Source organism: Dermacentor variabilis, chromosome 5, assembly GCF_050947875.1.
Source record: "Dermacentor variabilis isolate Ectoservices chromosome 5, ASM5094787v1, whole genome shotgun sequence".
Taxonomy (NCBI): domain Eukaryota; kingdom Metazoa; phylum Arthropoda; class Arachnida; order Ixodida; family Ixodidae; genus Dermacentor; species Dermacentor variabilis.
Window position 1 is genome coordinate 25249752 of NC_134572.1, and position 18739 is coordinate 25268490.

The 18739-nt window shown below is 39.6% G+C and overlaps 1 protein-coding gene across 11 annotated transcripts in view; it reads right to left on the reverse strand.

Annotated features, from left to right (window-relative positions):
- The window catches only part of AMPdeam (AMP deaminase), a 136205-nt gene that overhangs the window by 27949 nt on the left and 89517 nt on the right, over positions 1–18739 (reverse strand). For 6 of the 11 annotated variants that reach the window (XM_075691998.1, XM_075691999.1, XM_075692004.1 and 3 more), the window contains 4 exons: positions 18401–18433; positions 11979–12026; positions 4424–4486; positions 3958–4089 (listed from right to left, as the gene is read on the reverse strand). In XM_075691998.1, the coding sequence (XP_075548113.1) occupies positions 3958–4089; positions 4424–4486; positions 11979–12026; positions 18401–18433 (276 nt within the window). The remainder of the gene's footprint in view (positions 1–3957; positions 4090–4423; positions 4487–11978; positions 12027–18400; positions 18434–18739) is intronic. The other 5 variants (XM_075692005.1, XM_075692000.1, XM_075692002.1 and 2 more) reach the window with 2 other exon arrangements.

The window sequence follows — 18739 nt, forward strand, 5'->3', positions numbered from 1 at the left end:
TCTCCTCTACTATACAACTTTTTGCAGATGACTGTGTCCTTTATCGAAGAATTGCTTCCAGCAGTGATCAGTCTAAACTTCAGGATGACTGGCATAAAATTAAGAATTGGTGCACTTTATGGCAAATGTCTTTGAACGTTTCTAAATATAAATTCATGCAGGCTTCTCGGAAAAGGGTTAGCAATACCTATCCTTATTCCCTTAATTCAGATAGTATTGAGGAAGTTGATTCTTATCTTGGATCTTGGAGTAAATCACTAACAACTTATCCTGGTGAGAACACATACTCAAGCTCGCTGCTGATACCTCCAAGACCCTCGGCTTCATGAGATGATCCCTCGCTCTCTCTCCCTCTTTTATTCGTCAGCCAGTCTACGAAACTTTTATCCACACCAGACTTGAGTATGCATCCTCCATCTTGGGCCACCATCAAGCTTATTTAATCAACGAGTCAGAAGTAATTCAGAGCCGAGCCTCATGGTTTATCACTTCAAAATATGACAGGAATATTAGTATTACCAATATCAAATCATCCCTAGGTCTAGCAGTGCGCCGCAGGATCACTCAGTTTTCTCTTTTCCACAACATGTACAATAATTTTCTGGATATTCATGGTGTTCTCCTGCTGCCTCCTAATCGTACTTCTCGGCCTATTTTCAATTCTTGTAGTTTACAACGGCTCCTCGGATCTACCAAATCCTTTAATCAATCTTTTCTACCATGCACTATTGAAGACTGGAACAGACTTCCCGGGTCTATTGTCAATGAGAGAAATCCCTCAAAATTCAAAGATAGACTTACAACCCCTTTTATTACCTAAATGTTTTGCTGTGCTTTTTGTCCTTCCCTCAGGATGGAAGGAACAATTTTATTGAATCACCAGTCAATGAACTTCACGAGAGAAATCTCCCCCGTTGCCCTTAACAATATCTTTTCTGTATGTGGTTCTTGTTATACAGTAAAACCTTGTTAAACCGCACCCGCTTAAACAGTAGTTTCATTTTAAATGTAGTAAAGTCAAATTTCCGACTCAGCGGCCATTGAACATAATGTGTTTTGTATCTGCATAAACCGTACCAGCTTCTTGCATATGAATCAGTTACCACGTAGTGTTTCCACTTTTCGTCATGCAAACACGGCGGTGCGTCGTCTCTATCGGGCTGCCCAGCAGAACAACAAGCCTTGGAGATCAGCACAACGGCCTCCAAGCGTCCTGTGCATTTGCACGTGAGGCCACATCAACATCAACATCATTTCAGTGCCGTGCCAGAGAGCATTGTGGCGTCGCGCAAGCGAGAACTTGCGTCACGCCAAAACTCGGATAAAAAAGATGCCGGGTACTCAGCAGAGAAGAAAAAATTAGACATCGTTCGTGCTATCGAACGTGACACAAAAAGTCGGCGCTGGCACGCAACATGGGTCTACTGTTGACTACGGTGTGTGGCATTTGGAATGCGAAGAAGTTGTTTGGCAGCGCTGCTGTGACCGCGAAGAGATGTCGGATACAAGGTTTGATTTTCGCCATCGCTGAAGTGTCGCCTAGCGACAGTGATAAGGATGACACGGAAAGCGACAGCATGGGTGATTCAGGCTCAACAGTAGCAGAAGCTGCGCATTACGTCAGCCTCATGAATGCAATTGTCGCGACGAGAACAGCACCCCGCAATGAAAAAGGTGCCCCGCGACTACTGCTGCGCTACCGCCCGCGTGTACGGAGAACATGAAATGCCAACAAGGAATCTGCCATGCGAGTGTTTGCCGAGAAGAGGGGGCTGGTTGAAAAGCTGGCTTGTAGCTTCAGCAAGTTTCAGGCCGCTGTCGTCACTGCTATGCCGCCGCGGCATCAAACAAAAATAACACATTTGTCATGCGAAATAAATAAATACTGCTTGCTTTTTTCCCCTTTCATCGTACTCTCTCCGAGTTCCATTTTTGACAGGTAAGTGGAATCTCATGCTATTCTGGTTAAGCAGTACTACCGTTTTGTACGTACTTTTTCCGAGCTACGACCAACTCCGGTGTAATGAGGTTTCACTGTATAGAGTTGGTATTTTAATTCGGTCTTTTTTCATTGCTCACTGCTCTCATTTATGTCATATCACGCACTGTAATGTTTTCTGCTGCCACCCCCCACCCCTAATATTATGCCCCAACTAAGGGAAAATAAGTGGTAATGATGATGATAATGATAATTAGTATTTTTTAATATAGATATCTGATCTAAACTCTGATCTAAGGTTCAATGTTTCTTCTTATTGAGTTCAAGGCTAAGAATCCTGATCCATTCTCTTTTGCTGAACTGAATACGGATGGCAGATGTTGCAGTGTACTTTGCCTCACTTGTTGAACACATCACAAAGTGCTAGCATTTCACTGGAAACTTGCAACGCACGAAATATTTGATACTAATTCTTACAGTAGCTTCTTTTTTTACCATAAGGAGGGAGTCAAAGCCAATTCCCATAATTTGTTTCTAGAAATACAAATGTGTTTTAATGTTGTGCTTCAATCCGAATGCATTTCTGTACGCTGTGGCACATCAAAGAGAACGATTTAGTAGTTTTATCATTAGCGACCAGAAGATTGTGCCATGTGAGTTTTTCGTAACCTTTTCAGAACTGTGAATGTAGGTATATGTGCTGTGTCCTTTTGTTGTATGTATGTTATACACGTGTGCACTTTTCTTTTGTGCCTTTTACAGAGGCGCTTGGGTGCTCTCTTTGAGTGAAGTGTTTCACTTTTTTCCTCGATTCTGTCCACACTTAAAGGGACACTAAAGTAAAAAATGATTTCTTCTGCATCAGTAAATTATCGTTCTACAACACAAAAAACACCACTCTTACAACGATAAGACGTTTGGTAAGCCAGAAAAAGCGCAAGAACGAAATATGGGTGGCGACGCCTACTTAAGTTCCCGCACCTAGGGGCTGTGACGTCGTAGATTTTGATGGCATCTTCTAGGCCCTACTAATTATATATAGCGGTACAGATTGACTACATTGTGTTCTAAAGGGGGCAAATATTAAACATACCAAGTTTCGGGAACCTTTATTCAGCCAACGTGGCCCAAATGCGAAAACATACTTTGGAATCCCTGAGGTCACGCTGATGTACCGGCGCTGGGGTTTCGGCGCGAAATTCAAATACTGATACTTGGACCTTCATTTTCTCATCTAATAATCAAACTATCTTTTTTAAACGACTGCCTGCAGGGTTCTCAAACAATGCTTCATTAGTCTAAATTGATTTATTGTTTCGCTTTAGTGTCCCTTTAAAGGATGTGAATAAACCAAAATTGAAACCCTATTTTATATTGCTGTGCCTTTTATATTAAAACGCTTCCTGCTCAGCATGCTTTCAAGAATAATTTAAGAAAAAGGATGGTCAAATGCAAGGAAAGACTTCCGAAGTACAACCCCTTTATTTGTATTTATTGAAATCTTTTTAGGTAGAAATGTGACCGTCGTTCTAAAGAATTTTAGAGCAAAGGAGCCAATAGTAAACAAAATTTATTACTTTCCTTTCACTTTTCTATATCTCTTGTAAAGATCAGAGCTTCAATATTATATATATAAATTTACGTTGCACTGTTAAATTCGATGTAATTTCCCCTCACAATTGGAATAAAAATGACCATTGTAATACCTTGTTTACATGTGAAGCCTAAACTAAATACAAAGGAAAGCCTTCACATTATGGTTCTACTTCAATAGAGAATGTGTAGGAACATGCTCCCATGTGCAAAGGCAGGACCAGCTAGGAGCTGGATCTATGAAAAATATCACTCCAAAGAATTGTTTGTAATTGGCTCATTAATTGCCTATCATCTTGTATACTACCGTAATTAGCCAGTGTCCAAGCTAATTAATTATTTTCACATTTGAGTTCAGAAAGCTGTGCTTGCTTTCTTGGAAATACCTTCTCAACATGCACTCACAGAAGGCCACACTTACAAACCTTTAAGATTTCTGCAAAGTACTGTCCCCCGATGTAGTTGTCAGTCTTGAGGAATATTTCTCGTAGCCTGCTTTCACCGACAGGGTTGTACTTGGTGTTGAACTTGTCGAAGCGATGAAATGTGTTTCGGTCCTGGGCATGGAAAGGAGAAAGAGAAAGGTTACTAGAACAAGTCTTATGCATTTCCTTATGCAGTACTGCTAGAGAAAGAAAGTGCATAAGCATTTTTCCTTTATGTAACTCACTGTAGGGAAAATTTTGATGCACTATTCTCTACAGTTTATTGTCGGGAATTAAATGTGCATGGAAGCCTTATGAAGTGGTATTCACTGCTCAAGAAGTCACAAGCACTTAAATATTGATACTAATTTATTCAGCTTCAGAAAGAAATTGTGACATACACTTTCCAAGGCCCTATACAGTTTCATAGGCATGCTTTGCTATTGGCACAAGCAAGCAAACTTACCGCATGAACATCCAGCATGTCGACGCTCAAGTCATAGGCTGTAATGTTCATAGCACTGAAAACCTAGAAGTTGAAAAAGATGGAAACTTAGGAATACATCCATCTTCAAAGAGTTGGCAGGGATGGAATGGTCAAGATGGTTTCTCAGAAACAAACATCAATATTGAGCATGCACCAAGCAGAAAAAGCAAAAAAAAAAAAAAGAGGTAAAATCATGCATAACTCAACATAAATTCAAAACCTACAGAAAACCCGGGACATTAATGACAAGAAACATAAATTGGCTTCAAACAGCATTACAAACAGTGCCATCAAAGAGATCGAGAAGTATAAAGTGGCAGACATATCCAATTTTTTTCTCACCAATAAGAAAAGCATAAGATAATGCGAGATAAGCTATCAATCGAGTCATAGCAAAACTGTGTGCAACTAATGGAATCCCAGATATACCACATACAATGCAGGAACAAGGTGTGACAATGTTATGTAAGTGCTTGCCAAGCTAAATCTACGCTTACATGGCACAACAAATAACTTAAAGAAATCAGGCATTTGTATTGGCTCAAAGGTTGCCCCTATTCTTAGCAACATTTACCTGAGTAAGGTTGACAACTGCTTAGAGAAAGCCTTAGGTGCTAGCGTTATCAAGATATTTCGGTATGTTGATGATTACCTGATTTTCTGCAATACGGAAGAATTCGATTCCGCTGCTACCTCAGTAAGTGATCAATTTAAACTTTATGGGGGAGGATTAAAGTTTACCAAGGAATTTCCTCAGCGACGCGTAATTCGGTTTCTTGACATTTCCTTGATCTTCGAACAAAACCATGTTTGTTGGCAGTACTCCCCAAGATCTTCGAAGCCGTTGCTAGACTTTCAATCCAAGCATTCTAAATTAGTAAGAAACGGAATTGCCATGTCGTGCCTTAAGTCTTCCCTCACCAGATCCTGCATGCATAAAATGAGCGCCAGTTTTAATGCGCAGGTCCGGCGCCTATTAGAAGCAGGTTATCCTAGTGTAGCGGTGGCCACTGTGGCTGAGCGCCTAAAGAAGTCTGTTTCGAGAGGGATGGACGTGATTACGGAAAGCAGTAGTAGCAAAAAAAGAGTAGTGGCTATTCCGTATATTCATTCAGTGTCGCACAGGCTTAAAAAAGTTGCAAGTAGATATGACGTTAATGTTGCTTTCACTGCTCCCAATAAGCTAGGCAAGATATGTGCTGCCGTACAGAATAAAAAGGAGCGGGTAAATGGCAAAAACGAACAGATATTTGTCCAGTGAAGCACAATAAGAACAACAGTTTTACTGACTGTCGTATGGGTGTGGTGTATAAAATTCCCCTTAGCTGTGGCCAGTTCTACGTAGGGCAAACGGGACGGTGTATCAATCAGAGGCTAATGGAACATAAAAGGTCGTTAACTGGTGGGTCGCCTTCTAATCTTTCGCTACATTGCCGAGATTGTAACTGCACGCCAGAGTTAGATGAATGCGCGATATTGTACAGGCATAAGAATGAAGATACGCATCTTATGGTAGAGGCATGGCATATCTTTAATGGTGGAAGTGCGTGCGTGAGTCAGCCTTCGATTACTTTACATAAGGAAGAGATTAAGTGTCTTAACAGTTATCTCTCACGTAGACCGGCACATGTACGCGACTGACACGTCGTGTTACCATTCCTGAGCATGCGCAGATGAGTTTTGTGTCTTCTTCTTCTTTTGCCTCAGTGTTCCCTTCAGCTGATAGTCGGCGTTCGTGTTGTCCACTTCTCTACTCTTGTGTCCTGTCTGCACGCCTCACTTCTTTTTTGCATAATGAATCCTTACCAACTAGCTCAGCTTTCTGTCGTTCTAAGCTTCATATATTCAATACTTTTGGAAATGTTGCTGAAACTAGCAAATAAATAAGAAGATGATGCTTTAAGAAAAAGTATTACCTTGTGAGCTCCTACCTAAATACATACAAATGGATAAATTTTTTTCTTGGCAACCACAGAACTAGTTTGGTGAAACCGTTTGTATTTAAGAAAGAAAAATCTACCGATTGTAGGCAGCAAATTTCTTATTTAGACAATCCACTATCTTTGCATAAGCTATTGAACACAGCAAAATTTTTGAACACTCAGACATGGAGTTTAAAGCTCCAACTTGGCACAAATAAGGAGAAAGACATAGTAACAATAGTAAAATTACACAAGTTGCATCTATTTGGACATCTACAGCAGACAGGAATGGACACATATTTGGCATATATGAATAATCTGCAAATATAGCTTTTTCAAAGCCCATTAAACAATATAATTTCTGTGAACTAAACATTATTTATTTGTCTGCTTCAAATGCACTAACAGATACAGTTATAGCATTTCGATACCTGTTTTTGGTGCAGTTATGAATATGTGCCAAACTTCTTTAAAATTTAACAATTTCAGGCAACTTTTGTTAAAGGAAATCTGAAGCTTGCTATCAAAATTCTGCTTGCTGCAGTGCGTACAATTTGTAGCTTTCCCTCTTAAACCCAATTTTTATTCAAATACACTCAGAAGTTTGTCTAACAAAATCATTTCTGCATTTCGCATATATTTCAATAAGAAAATAGGAGTTGGGCCTAAGCTAAAGCTTCCTTTAGATGTGCAACTGTGAAATTTGGCACCAAAAAAGAAAATGTTTCAGTTCTATCAGCTGAATCTATCGCAGTGTCTAAACAGGACCAATGCAACATATTATTTTATAATGTATGCCAACCATCACTTTGATTATGAGTTTTACAAAGTCCTATTCACAAATTTAGAACCACGTATGATGTATAAATTCTGTCTGTTCCAGATGCCCTACAGATACTGTTTACAGAATCGTTACACATGCTTTCATTGTGGAATTACAGTCATAAATTTGATGCTCTGAATTTTTGTAAATTTCAACCTTTTTGTCAGTATCTGTAGGAAAATTGCGGGCTTGTGGTTTCTACCCTACTGTCCTCAGGGTAACATGGTGCCAACCATGCTAAATAGAATGGTGGGCAGATCTGCAGTCCCTAAGCCTAACTGCGATTACAGGGAACACAAGGTGAAACTGTACATGCACTAATGCTCTGGAATATGATAACCATAATTAAGGATATAGCTGAGAGAGCACCCCTCGAACCAACACCTATAACTGCTGAAAGACCAACTAACTATTATAAAAGCCAACACAAGTGAATGAAGAGTAAATGAAGTTCCTAAGGCAGGCATTGATAATGGGCATTCGTCAAGATGAATCAATATTTCCATTTATGATGAAGGGAAAGGAGCGAAAGCAAAAGAAAAGGCAATGCATGAAAAGTAGGTGGGCATCACAGCCTCCATAGGACGCGTGAGTGGCTTGATTAGTTAGCCGATGGCATTAGCTGTCTGTGCAATGCCTTTCTTGGACATTTATTATTTTACACTGAAAAAAAAAAAATTGTAATTCGCTGCTACTGTGATCCCAATGTGCACGACGGTAGTTGTGGTGCATAACGGCCTGCTATATGGGACTGCAGGAAGTATAGTGTGTTGAAGTACCCATACTCTCAAAAGAGGCCAGTGGTGGCTAGCATACTGTCACCACAAGGTTTTAAACCAATCCAAGCAAAGAATGTAGTGGCTACACTCTATCGAAATTAATTATAACATGTGTACGTGACCTAGCCCTGACAGCATGAATCAGTGCAATTTCTACATAACTACAGTGGTTGATGTGGAACATCCTTTTAAGCTGCAACAAGGGCCAGTTGGTCATACATTCACAGCATCAGATAAATTCTCTGTGCTGCACAAAATCGAGAACGTATTAAAATAAAGATATGATACACAGCACACAGAACATGAACATACACCACTCTGTGGTGTGTGCACTCTGTTCCGTATTGAAGTTGCTCTTGGTTTGAGCGAAACAGTGCATTTATCTGATACAATTCATTCCAACTGCACGCACAATGTGGACAGCGAGCTTAACAGCAAGCAAGTGCATGATAGATTCTATTGGAATTCATTATATACGAATGAGAGACAATAAAAACACTCCCACTGTCCTAAGCTCTTCTTGAGAGTCACTGAAAAGTGAGCAATGGAAAGGATTACCTTTTTCCAACTAAATGTCCACTTTCACGAACAACTCTCACGTAGTAAGAAATAACTGCTTCACAAGCTTATACAGCAAAATAACAGGAAGAGACAGGTTCTGTTCTTTGTGCTGTGTTTTGGAGAACGCACCAACTTTGTTAGCTGTTCGTTCTTTCCAGCTGAATTCTGCCACTCTAAACAACTCGATCACATTGGTGGTATCCTGCAGTTAGTGGGATACAGGAGAAACATTCAGCATGCAAGGAGTTTCATACACAACAAAATGAGTCCTCCCAGCCAAGGACAAGTGCACTAATGAACTAGGCTGAATTAGAATACCGTATTCTGTTAACAATGCCTAGGCAGGGCTGACTTGTAGCTTGTACCATATTGTACCTTATATTATCTATTCCGATACAGCCAATGACACACAGTAAATGGCACTACGTCTGTGACGCATTTACAAGAACAATAAGAATGTCATTCTATATTCCTATAGAGAACAATCACAAATGCTGTAAAAAGAAAAAAAGAAAGATACAGACGAAGTCAGTTAAAAAAACATTGCTTGTTGAAAGCACGTCCCTTCACACAAAGCCCTTGTACTACTTACAAGCACCTACATGTCAGCAGTCCTTGATGCTGTTACACCAAAGCTTTTATTCATCAAGCGAACTTGTCAAGTTAACTAGTACTGTTATAGCTACAGGTGCGATCAGTGTCATGTTTGCCCATCAAATCATCAAAAAACTCTACTGTAGAACATGTTAAGGAGACTGGATAGTTTTCATGGCTTACTTTCTTTGAATAAACGCAACTGATTCAGTGCAAGTGAATTTCTAAGAGACAAAAGTGAAGAACAGGGCACTGGCCTCAGGCAAGAGCCTTTGCCTTTAGATACCAGTTGACAGTTAAAGATGTGCATCAAATGCATGATCAATGTGCAACAGTGATCACTACATTTATGCATAAGCTGCAAGTACTGAAGGACATGCTGAAGAACCCAGCAGGTTGTGCAGTAAGGAAATTTTAATTAACTTGCTGGATTGCCAATTTGACTGCTGTCTTTTCTTTCTTTTTGACTTTGTGACTGAGCAGCTAAACAGAAGGTTTAAACTTATCCAAATTTATCCGACACTTATCCAAATTTCGTGAAGGAAAAGTCACATTTGACAATTGCCAATATAAATACAGTAGACTCCTATTAAGAATACCTCTGTTAGCTAATTCTCTGATAAGCTGAAAACTTCAAGAAACTGCATTTAGTTTTTTTTTAGGTTCATTGTACTTCTGTTAAGTTAAACTGTTCATAAGGCAAACAAACTTGGAAGGTCCCTTGGTGCGTTCCATTACAAGGAGTCAACTATTATTAACGAATATATATCCCTTATGGCGTTCGTCTTCTTGCATACACCTAAATGCTGACTCCCATATCTGTGTGTACCACCAATATTTAATGATACCAAAAGAAAGTTTGTGCCATTACAGGTTCTAAGAGATAAGTGCGCAACTACAACTACCTACAGTACCACCCCAATCCCTTTAGTAGTTTTACACAAGTGTTTTAATTTAACATGACAGCCATAGCAAAGTGTTAAATACAAGGGATGTTCCGAAAGTAAGTTTTGTCATTTTTTTTTTAAATAGAAGATGGTACACCAGGTGAAATCAACAATCGCCATAAGAATCCACGCCCATTGCTGGTTCAACAACAGAAGGAGCATCAGCAGAGGAGGAACGACGCATGCGCAGAGCGCCGAAGAGGAGAGAGTAGCAGCACACCAGTGGTGCCTGAGGTTATTAGCGTACAGATCACGATGGTAGACAGACTTGTGCTGACAACGTGGTCACCAATGGAAGTGCGTGCTGTTATTCGGTGTGAATGGGCACCTGTTCTCTGCACTGAAAGCCGCACTCTCGTGACGTCACTTCCACAACAATGCTGAGATGGAGCAGGCTGTGCGGCAATTCCTTTTATTGCAGGGCACCAAGTATTACCAGAGTGGTTTCTTCAAACTGATTGCACTCTACGACAAATGACTCAATGTCAGTGGCAACTATGTGGAAAAATAGTGCAAGATGCATAGTTCATGATGCCATGGTGTATTTTTTTTGGCAATAAACTTTCCGTGTGAAAATAAATGACGAAACTTACTTTCGGAATGTCCCTTGTGCTTTAGATATTTTACAGACGTACCATGATATAATGAAATCGAAACCATATGTAAGGACTGTTGTTAGCACTATGTCATCATTTAACAACATTGTGCTTTTTCATGAACAGCTACTCTTTTACATTATTGTTTTTTGTAAATAGAGTATCTCCAATTGAAGGAGTCATAAGTGTACACTATGTAAACCAACAGACCAACAGCAATAATTGGAAGTTTTTACCAAAATGATTTTGTAGCTACGACTCATCAATTCTCAAAGTGACGACGAGCTCACAAAGCCATGGGTGCATCCCTGTAGACAACATCTTGAAGAACTTGTAACCAATATTGCTTCATATTAAATATTGCTAGCTCCTCAAAACACCATGGACTTAACTTTATATGGTAGACGCATGTCAGGCCAAAGTTATGACGTCAAGGACTAGAAACAGAATGTGGCCAGTAGTTAGTAAAAGATAAGATGAATGTATTATTAAGCTTGTGCATAACTATGATATGGCAGTCATCAATATGCTCAGTATGCCTGAGCTGTGTGTATTGGTCTACTGCTAGGGATGAGCTGGCAATAAATGTCATCACATATTCACAGCTCCCAAAACAAAATTTACAGTGACAAGCTCAAAACATGAACATGTCCCCTATTTCCTACTTATGCTTAGAAAGTACAGACAAACACAAAACCTTAACAGGCTTTCAGCTGTGCTGTAAAAAAACATGCATGACTAATTATGGAGATTCATTCATATTACCTATGTCTTTATGCACACTTCATGACCATACGTAATAAGCACAATGAAAGAAATATTTGAATATAACTTGTATGTTGCAAAAAATTTTAAAACTTAAAAAAGCAAAACTCAAGAGCAACCTAATATTTCCCTACTGTGCTGCTACGAAACCTCCAGGACTGAAAGCTGTTGGTGCAGCTGCACACATGCGGCATAATGGAGTTGTGTTTTTCCCTATATGCCTTGTGTGTAGACATTCAAAAGTGAATTTCAACAAGCTATGTTCCCCTAATAGGTTACCAAATCCAACATAAGAAAAGGTTATACATGTAAACCTCGCACATTCATGAATGTGAAAGCCCGACAACCAGGTTGTTTGAAAGAGAACAAACTGCTGACTTCGTCCATAAGTGACCTGTCCAAGGCTGGTTGTGACCCGCACGTCAGGCCCCATGGGCATCCAAGCATACACAGACATACACACATAAAAAATATATATATATATAAATATGAACCAAGCAAAGCCACACTGGCAACTTTCACAAGAACAGTCTGTATGGATACACACCTTTCCATCATCAAATTCCTCATCAAAGCCACGGCTGAAACAGCCATACTAAGGAAGATAAAAAAATATGCATCAAAAATCTAGGGTGAGCTGGCTGTAAACCAAAAGCCAAACCCATCCCTCTACTGTTTGCTATATATAAGCGATCTTATGGGTGTATGCACTTATTACAAACTCATTTGCAGTTGTGAAACAGGAAGAAAAAAAAACTATTATAATATTAGACACTAAAAACAGAATACTTAAAAAAAAGTAGATAGTAAGCTTACGAGAACAGATGACAAGACATTGTGCAGTACATACACCTGCTAGTGTGTGCTCATCCTTGTTTTTTGACAATCACCCCAAAATATGATCGGTATTAATGATCAGTGGCAAAATCAAAACAAATGGCACAGCAGTTTGCAAGTGTTAACAGCAAGAGTGTCAGGTCTCATCTCGACTCTTCAATCGTAGTGCCTAAGACAAATACAAGCAAAGCAGGCCAGAATGGATCACTTTTTAACACTGCAGTGGTGGGAATGCTGCTCCAATTGCTACAATCTGTTACACTTCATTAGAGAAGCTACATCCATGCTACACATAAGAAAAACTTTTCCAAGACTGCTCCAGGACGAGCTGTCCAGTACAATCTCAAAGGCCACAATGAAAAGGATCCATGGTCAAGCCAGGTGGCAGTCACTCCCACCTTATGCAAAGAGCGCCATTGCATCTCCTGCCATTCATAACGTTAAATGAGCTAATGGGTCACTGAGCTAATCCAATCCAGAACGTGTTCGTGCATGTTCGCAGTCAGCCATTTGGAAACTATGCGCTATAGTTGTGGGTTGTGCATAGTTTAGGATGAATTTCAGTCGAGCCTAATAATGTACACACGGCCCATTAGGTGTTGTTGGTGTGTCCCGCATGCATACTTCGTATGGGAAAGGGGTTCCTGAACCTACGATGACCATTTAGTGCGTTCGGCCAGGTTAGCTAGATAACCAGGTCCAGCTACGCTCAGCATGGAATTGCTATATGCAACTGCTACATTGCAGGACACCTCGTGGGATGTAACGGAACTGAAGTGCAAAATTTGTACGTATCGAAGCTACGCGGTCTACATGTTACATCGTGTGTCAAATGGCATGATACGATGCTAAAGATGATGGCGATGATCTAATGGCATTCCTTTTGAAATGGGATGGTGAAATACAGTCGCCTAGCCTGCTTGAATTAATCAGGGATGCCAAATATGTTTTCCAGTATATCAATATTTATACATCTCCATTACCTTCTCTTTCTTCCTCAAGACTTCTCTATCTACCTTGTCCTGCTACCAGTGCAACTGCAACATGAGGCGCCTTCTGGTGTAGTAATATACAACTGCAATGCAAAGGGCGCACATATAGACGCCGCGTGGCACGCATCTCAGATCGCAAGACAAGTGGCACGATAAGATGATAATGATGCTGATGCTGATAATTTATCGGCATCCCCTTTGAAATGTGGCAGTGAAATCATCACTTAGCCAGCTTGATTTAACCAGGTACATAATATATTTTCTAGCATTCTTGTATACATGTCCTTAAATTATTTTTCTTCCCTGAACATTCTTAACTGTCTTGTACTGCTACCTGTGCATGTACTACATGGTGGCACTCTACCTCGTGTAATAATATGCAACTGCAATGCGAAATGTGCACGCATCGATGCTGTGTGGTGTGCATGTGACAGTGTGCCTCCTCGCGCGCTCGGACGCATTTATAGGGCATGCTTTCGCGGAATGCTAGCGAGCGCTGGTGTGGCTCCGTGGGAGAGTAGCTGATTGCCACTCAGTGGACCCGGGTTCAAACTCGGCGGGAAGTTGGTATTCTTTTTCTCATTCCCAGTGATAGCTGCTACAGACACCAGACACTGGCGGCAGAAGTGGCGGTGGTGGACACCATCGCCAACCAATACAGCTTACGCTGCAAAATACTTGAATGGTCATCCCGCATGCAATGCAACTCTATTGCAAAGAGTTTTGTGTGCTTTTGTGCAGCCTGCTTTACCACGGGGAAACGCGGGTATTCTCTTTTCCGAGCGTGCTCGTTGACTGAGTGTGGCCACATGATGGTTGTAATTTGTTCACGAGTGGTCAGGTACCTGGATTATCTTACTTTAGAATATTCCCAATGATATGTGCCAGTACTCTGGAACTATTTTTGACATACAGGCATAGCTTCTGGCTGATAGCCATTCAGAATCTTCATTTTTGATTGCTATAAAATCTAGTCCAAATCGTCATTTTTCCAGCTAAAAAACCTAATCTAAAATGCTTTTGGCCATTTCCACCACTGACACCGGCAAAAGAAAATGGGAACACAAAAGTATGCATGGGCAGGATGCAGTGTTTATCAAAACTTGAACATCACAAAATCAGCTCAAAGTGTTCAAGTTGTGATAAATGTTGTGTCTTGTTCTCATTTTCTTGTTCCCATACTTCAAGACGAATCCATAGTGTTGCTCACTACAGTTCTTGCTTGCAAAGCGTCACAAGTAGCGGCATAGGAGGCTGACCTGTCCATATTAGGACGTCATTGTACTCTTGCATGCTATTTCCATGTATTAAACCAGGCTAATAACTTAACACTCTCACTAGTAGCCTTTCTTGCAAACTGCAGCATCGCAGAGTATGATTTCGCCCCTTTGGTTATCAATCACTTGTGCCAATTGTTCTTATGGTAGTGAGTACACAATCTATTCTAGTCATCATGAAACTGCCCAGAGCTCTCATTTCATGCTATAACTATGCTCAAAACACATTACCAAGTAGTCACTGAGGAAACAATGTCAAGGAAACAGATGTTAGTTAAGGACAGTGATACTCTGGAGTACATGCATTTTGCGTGCACTTATTTCATTGTTTGTTATACTACAGCGTTAACATTTGACAATTTTTTTCCCTATATATGCTGGTGAGTGACAGCTATAGTGGTTAATGCCCTGGCACAAAGTGGCACAAACAGTAATTTCACATTAATACTTTAAGGATTCCATATAACAATTGTTGAAACAATCCTACAGAAAAGATTTCAGAGTGTTGACCATGGTTTAGGTGAAACTCTTGCATGACTAAGATAATTATGTTTCCAAGCACATCAGAGGGCCTCTCAACAGCCAAGGTAATAAAACTGAATTGAAATATCTACCTGCTATGTCATAAGTTACCCAAATTTTATATTACCTGCTATGATTTATCAATTTAGGGTAATAAGGCTTAGTTACTGTAACTAGGTCAATGATAAAGCAGGATAAAGGACTAAGCTTGTACAGGAAACTTGCTTTAATGCATATACTAAGCTCTGGCAACATAAGAACATTAAAGAAAGCATTCTAATCTAGAGCTGTATGCCGAACTTGCATTGGTGCTGTCAAATGAACATCCCACAATATAGAAACTTTGAATGCACTTCAGAACTAAATCTCTACAGAATGCATTATAAAAAATTAAATTATGGGGTTTTAGGTGACAAAACCACAATTTGATTGTGAGGCACTCTGTAGCAGGGGACTAAAGAATAATTTGGACAACCAAGGGTTCTTTAAAGCGCACGGGTGTTTGTGCATCTTGTCCCCATCGAAATGCAAAAATACATTATGTAAAATTTATAGCGATGCTTTGCCAAGATTTAAAAAAAAGGAGCGAAGAAAAAAGTACAATAAATGGACTCCTTTTACCCTGAGCTACCTATCAATATTTAGCTTGGTTCACAGACACAAGAATGATTGGATGCCTAAAGAGCAGTACTGGTCAACAAATTACATTTACCAAGCATTTTTGGTGCACACAAGTACAACAGAGAGGACACCTACAATGACATGCAAGGTGAAGGCTTTGCTGTCTAGCAGCGCAAAGTAACAAAGTCAAAGCCAGGCATTCAACTCTGCCTCAGTGGAATATGTTTTTTAAATATCTGCCAAGCACGCAGTATAGCTATGGTCATCGAGTACTGTCCATTTACTGAGGGTTGTTCAGGCTTAATAAAACTAAACCTGTTTTCAGATGTTACATAAGAAATGTCAGTGAGTTCTGAAGTTTGGTCCATTAGGGACAGTGGCTTTCTTTCACCAACATGAACGGGTCTCAACAAATTCAACCGCAGCACTCAATGAGCATTCAAACTGTGTGTGTGACATTGGTGTTGCATGCCTGTCATGTGCACAAAACTAATGTCTTTTCCAGTGAATGCATTTATGTTCATGAGGTGCCACTACTGCTGGATACCGCAACATGACAAACACTAAGGTCACATGCAAAGCAAGCTGCATCACATGAGAAAAAATAATGTTTATTGCCAATGAAATGCTTATTCTGTAAATATTTATTACGTTCTTAAACACTGTGTTGACTTTATATTAGAGTTTCAGTAAATATAGCATAGCTAAACCATAATGAATTAAAGCAGCAAACTTGTGTCTGAGGCAAAATACAGTACAGCATTCTTTCAAACGCAAACATGATGTTGCCACCTATTGTGAACACCAATCTGTGGAACGATGTAGTGTATGGTCACATTTTCGTGTGAACACAAGCAGCACTTTTCTAGTAACCCTAGCCTTTGCGCCTTTGCGTGGCATGAATTTGTGGAAAATAGTGGAGGTGTGCCACAACAATACTGCACCAGAACCATAACAAATTGCTTCAAGCATTGTTGATAGTGGAACACATCCCTAGCATTCAGCAGTACACCAATGTTAAAATTTTTGCATGCATGACCAAACTCACATTTACTACCCCCCCTTACAAAAACTATGATGTTTCTTTCATTTCATTCATTCGTTCAAAATACCCCCAAAAGCCCTCATTCCGAGGGTATTACATGGGGGGGGGGGGGAGGCTTGGCCACCTAAGCATTCGCCACAGATTATACATTGTACTAACAAACAAAACAAAAGAAAACACAAAATAATATAGAGTAAAAACATAGGTGTGTACAAAAATGGGTCACAAGCAAAAATTGAAGAGAACACATTAAAACATATTAGGAGAAACATAAGGCCACCGCAATGAAAAGCGAACAGCAACAGACATTGTGGGGAAAAAAACACTGTAAAATCTAGGAATAGAATATTAATAGTAACAAGATTAGGTGGCAAGTCGTAAGCGAATTACATCTTGAAACTTAGTTAAATCGGGTCTGTGGTAATGTCTGATTATAAGTCGTCCCATTCAGTTATTGTGCGCAGTAAGAACAAATATACCCAATGGCATAACTGCTGGTGACTGAAAGAATTCACCATGAATTGAAGGATGGTGATAAAGCTTATGGAAAAGTGATACATAAGAAATTTTACGGCAAAGCGCTAAGTTGTCAAACTTTGTTTTATTCTTTAATGAAGTCACACTGGTGTAACGTGAATAATCCAAAAAATGAATCATACAGCGTGGCTTTGCAAGGCTTAGATGCTACTGATGATATAAGTTTGTTCGGGATCCCAAATGGCAGACACTTATTGTAGTTTAGGAAAGATTAATGTGGTGTACGTTAGTTTTATAATATGCATTAGGGCTTCTTTTATATTATGTTTAAGAAGTCTGAGAGTACGGTTAGCCGAAGCAAGCATAAGATTAATATGATTATTCCATGATAAGTTTGACTGAAGATTGATGCCAAGATGCTTGTAAGTTGTAAGTTATACATAGATAAAATACACCATCATCTGCAAATAGTCTGATTTTAGACGTCACGAAACTGGGTAAATCATTAATATAGATTAGAAAAAGTAAAGATCTAAGTACGCTGCCTTGTGGAACTTCAGATGTAACATCAGCATATCATGAGTTAGAATTGTTAACTGATGTAAACTGAATTCTAGATGGGAGAAAATTGCTCATCTATGTAATTACATTAGAGTGAATGTTGAGTTCTAAAGTTGAAGTAACAACCTATGGTGTGGAACACGGTCAAAGATTTTTTAAAATCTAAAAAAAAAAACAATTCTGCCCTGTTATGTGCATCTAAGGCACTAACATCTTTATCATTCATAATCCTTGAACATGCAAGTGAGTTCCCTAAACTCTTTGAATAACAGATGTTTACAGCCAATTGCTAACATAATCAAACCTTGTAGCAGTGAACAAACAGCACATGTGGTTCCTTGGAAATGACACTCACTGGAAAAGACAATTGGTGAAATGTAGATATAGAGGAATGCCTTAACATAAGTTGCATGCACCGTGCTACTGAATTGTGTCCTCTCTTATTAAACTGCAGAAATGCAGTAGTGACTGGAAGCATCAATTCCAATATATTACTGCATTTTAGAAGAACCTTTCTACACTAAGGAAGCCTTGATGCAAGGGTGCTCCTTGAATTAAGAAACATTTCGATGTAACAAAAGAAAAGGTGTGCCTGTTAAAGCAGTTGTCCTTTCTTGTTAGACAACTGTCAAATTACCTGTTTTGCATACACCCACTCCATACGCCATACCTATTTCACCAAAAAAAGAAGAGAGAGTGTTATCCATGCATAGCTCTCAATGGAAAGGTGTGAACCGCAATACAACAAAACAATGTAGAAATGGTCAAAACAGGGGCTTACGTAAGTCTTATTATAAATGGGAGCAATGTGCATAATCGAAATAATATATGAGAAAAAAAGAATGTGTAAAGAAAGTATGCACATGCCTTACTTAAGTTTATTTTTTTCCACACCCATGGCTACTTGCTACTTTTATAAATGGACGACAGATAAGAACACCGAACTAATTTAGACTGGCAGAGTATTCTTTCAAAA